At 39.4% G+C, this 3,776-nt stretch overlaps 1 protein-coding gene across 1 annotated transcript in view; it reads right to left on the reverse strand.

Moving 5' to 3' along the window:
• Positions 1-1,619: 1,619 nt before the first annotated feature.
• The window catches only part of NFATC3 (nuclear factor of activated T-cells, cytoplasmic, calcineurin-dependent 3), a 67,547-nt gene continuing 65,390 nt past the window's right edge, over positions 1,620-3,776 (reverse strand). Inside the window, exon 9 of the mRNA XM_015567813.1 lies at positions 1,620-1,720. Coding sequence (XP_015423299.1) covers positions 1,626-1,720 — 95 coding nt within the window. The 3' untranslated portion in view covers positions 1,620-1,625. The remainder of the gene's footprint in view (positions 1,721-3,776) is intronic.

Below are 3,776 nucleotides of genomic sequence, written 5' to 3' on the forward strand. Positions count from 1 at the left end.
TGAGCCACACCGGTTCATAGGTCGACACTCAAGCACTAAGCCAAGCCGGCCGAGCTCTAAGGTCTTATTTTTTTAAAAAAATATATTTTATTGATTTTTTAACAGAGAGGGAGAGAGATAGAGAGTTAGAAACATCGATCAGCTGCCTCCTGCACACCCCACATTGGGGATGTGCCCACAACCAAGGTACATGCCCTTGACCGGAATTGAACCTGGGACTCTTCAGTCCGCAGGCCGACGCTCTATCCACTGAGCCAAACCGGTTTCGGCTCTAATGTCTTAATGTACTTATTTTTCTTCTGACTTTGGCAGAACTAGAACTTTCTCCCTGGATCACTGGATTTTTCCCCCCTTTCTACTTCAACTCCTACTCTGATCCCAGGAAAGCCACAGTAAATTCTATATCCAGAGTTACAGTTCTATATAAGGAGAAAGAATGTCCCAGAAAGCCTCCTCTCATCCCTTAATTCTGAATGAGCAGGTGGGGCCCTTGGTTATATAAGCAGTTGATTATCATGCACTAAAAAGGACACAGAGGGATTAAAAATTACAGCATAACATCCATCTTTTTGCCTGGTCCAATCCGTATTTCTATGTTCCTGACCCACATCTCGGTATCCAGACTGAGAACTGCTTTGCTAAATCAAGTGTACTTCCACTCTGCCAAATCAAGTATCATTCTTTGGTCAATAAGAGATTCAGACTCCAACCTGACCAAAATAAAGTCCTCATTGTTGGTGCATGGCACTTTATTCTTGTTTGGAGGGAAATACTGTTTTAGAGACCTTACAATATGTAGAATGAGTTGAGTTTTAGAAGCAGATTAACTCTAGTTTTGTTTTTTTTTTTTTTTTAAATATATTTTATTGATTTTTTACAGAGAAGAAGGGAGAGGGACAGAGAGTCAGAAACATCGATGAGAGAGATCGACCAGCTGCTTCCTGCACGCCCCCCAGCGGGGATGTGCCCACAACCAAGGTACATGCCCTTGACCGGAATCGAACCTGGGACCTTTGAGTCCGCAGGCCGATGCTCTATCCACTGAGCCAAACCGGTTCGGCTAACTCTAGTTTTTGTGTTGTATATGCTCCTTCTGAAATTTAGAATGTTGATGGAAGGATCCAGAAGAAAAAAATAAATCGCTGGTTTTGTGGTTTTCAAAGTATGAGAAGCCTCATGAACTTCTTCAAGTGGCAGATGTGGAAGAGTAGGATCCAAAGAGTAGAAACTCTTGGATTTCCTCTTCCAGTACAAGCAGAGCACCTAAGCTTGCTTTCATCCTTTTTAAAAATATATATATTGGCCTTTTGAATAACAATTTATTTGAATAAAATATTTTTAAAATTTGAAAACCATTGCTTTAGTCTTTAATCCTCATTTTATGGAGAAGTTAATCAGTGGGTACAGTCTGTGGCAGAAATGAGACCTGATGTAAGGCAAGTTTTTTCTCCTAAATGAAACAACCAGAAACCAAAAGTTGGTCTGTCCAGTCAACTACTTAGAAGACAATATATTTTCCCACCAGCAAAATATTATACACAAGAGTCTGGCTCTAATGCTTCTCCTTAAGGCCCATTATTCTAAAACCAGAGCTGAGATGATACCTCCAGTACAAATAACTTCTGCTATGCTTCAGAAAGAGATACATTCCCCTCAACATCTTGAGGGATGCTGGGATGGGGGTGGTGCTCCCACATCAGAAGTTTTGAAGAGCTAGAGGCTGGGAAGAAGTTCAGGCAACGCCATTAGGGAAGAGCTCTGTGCTCTGTTAACTATCTTCATTTAATAAAGTAAACTAATTGTGGGACAAATAATGCTAAATAAGTGAGGTCAGGACGGCCCTGGTGAGGCTGGGACGGCCCCGGTGAAGTCGGAATGGCCCCGGTGAGGTCAAGACGGCCCCAGTGAGGTCGGGACAGCCCCGGTGAGGTTGAAACAGCCCCAGTGATGCCGAGAGGGCCCCGGTGAGGTTGGGACGGCCCCGGTGAGGCTGAAATGATCCTGGCGATGTACGGCACCAAGGTCGAGACAGCCCCAGTGAGGTCGGGTCGGCCCCGGTGAGGTAGGGATAGCCCTGGTGAGGTAGGGATGGCCCCAGTGAGGTCGGGAGGGCCCCAGTGAGGTCGGGAGGGCCCCGGTGAGGTCAAGACAGCCCTGGTGAGGAAATTATTAAAAAAATAATGCTAAATATCATTTCTAATTTTAAAAAACAATTAAAAGCCATTTGCAATTAATGATTATTTCTCCACTGCATATTGACATTGGTCAGATTCCTATTGCTAAGGGGTTGCCAAAAGGTAACAAACTGACAAATCATTAGTAGAAAACAAGCAGCTTATGAATATCTAAAATGTTTATAGTAAAATTTTAATAGAAATTATTTGCAACAAACATAAAGGCTAAAATCTTAACAAAGAATTCATACAAATTAATAAGACAAACAAAATATCTATGACATAAAGAGAAGGTCATACACTAGAATATGAAGAAGCTAGTAAAATTATGTAGAACTCTATCCATTGTTGAGGAAAAATAAAAATGCTCATGCTACAAAATTAGTATATATGGGATTGTTCCATTTCTATTTTTAAAAAGTTGTGTCTATATATGGATCAAAAGGATCTATAAGGACCGAATGATAGTTTCAGATGGAAGAGAATTTGGGTGTTTTAAAATATTTTTTCAACTTGTATTTTTTTAAAAATTCACAGTAATGTATGTTTTTCTTTTTAATTTTATTCAAAATGTCATTTTAAAAAAAAGTCAATGCTACAGAGAAAAAAACAGCAATTAACCAGAATAAGGACTGTCCAAACACTCCTGTGTATCCTTTCTTCCTTGTTAGTGTGCTACCTGATTTGTATTCTGTCAACCGTAAGGCCAGTGATGACAGCTGGAGCCCAATGCAGTATTCTCTCTGCACTCTGAGAGCCCCATTGATTTCCATTCTCATAAGGAATGCAGGTTAGGACACTGCCTTTGTATTGTCCTCCTAGTTCACAAGCTAATAATGTAAATGCATTATATTCTCCTTTCTGTTTACCATTCAATTACTACCACTATGATGGTAGTAATCAAATCCTCTAATCTGCTGACACTATTGCTTCCCCCTCCCCCAATCCCAAAAGTCCTCTCCCTTCTTGTTCAAGTTAGACTTTACAGTCCCCAATCTCAACAGCATTGATTACTCTTGGACTGTATGTCTTGAGCTGTTGTCTTTACAACTGTATCAAACTTTTCCACACTCTTCAAAGTGCCAAGTCACCACACTCCCTTCTCTCACAACAGGAAATAGAAGAAAAATTAGATGCAATCATATGTAAAGCCCCTAAACTCTCCACACTATATCAACAAACCTTCCTAATGCGTTCATTTTCTTTACCTTCCCTCCTATCCTTCCCACCTAAGGCCCATTCCAACATCTGTATTTTAAATCTTATCTCTTCCCAACTTTCTCAGAAACTTGATATTCTTTTATCATTATTAATGCTCTCTCTGTACATTCAATACACTTTACCTATTTGAATCACTTTTTTAACATTGGGCCTCTCCCATATAAATCTCACTCTCCACAGTTAGTAATTTGAAAAAAAAAAAATGGTTACTAACATCTTATAGAGACAAAAGAAATATGGGGAAAATAATTTTATTTTTAACTTTTTAATTTGTTGAGTATATATGACCTTTAACTGTGTAAGTTTAAGGTATACAACATGTTACCTTGATACATTTATAAATTGTAGAAAAAATAATTTTTGAAACAAATTTTACCATGT

This window comes from Myotis davidii, unplaced genomic scaffold (genome assembly GCF_000327345.1).
Source record: "Myotis davidii unplaced genomic scaffold, ASM32734v1 scaffold243, whole genome shotgun sequence".
Lineage (NCBI taxonomy): Eukaryota > Metazoa > Chordata > Mammalia > Chiroptera > Vespertilionidae > Myotis > Myotis davidii.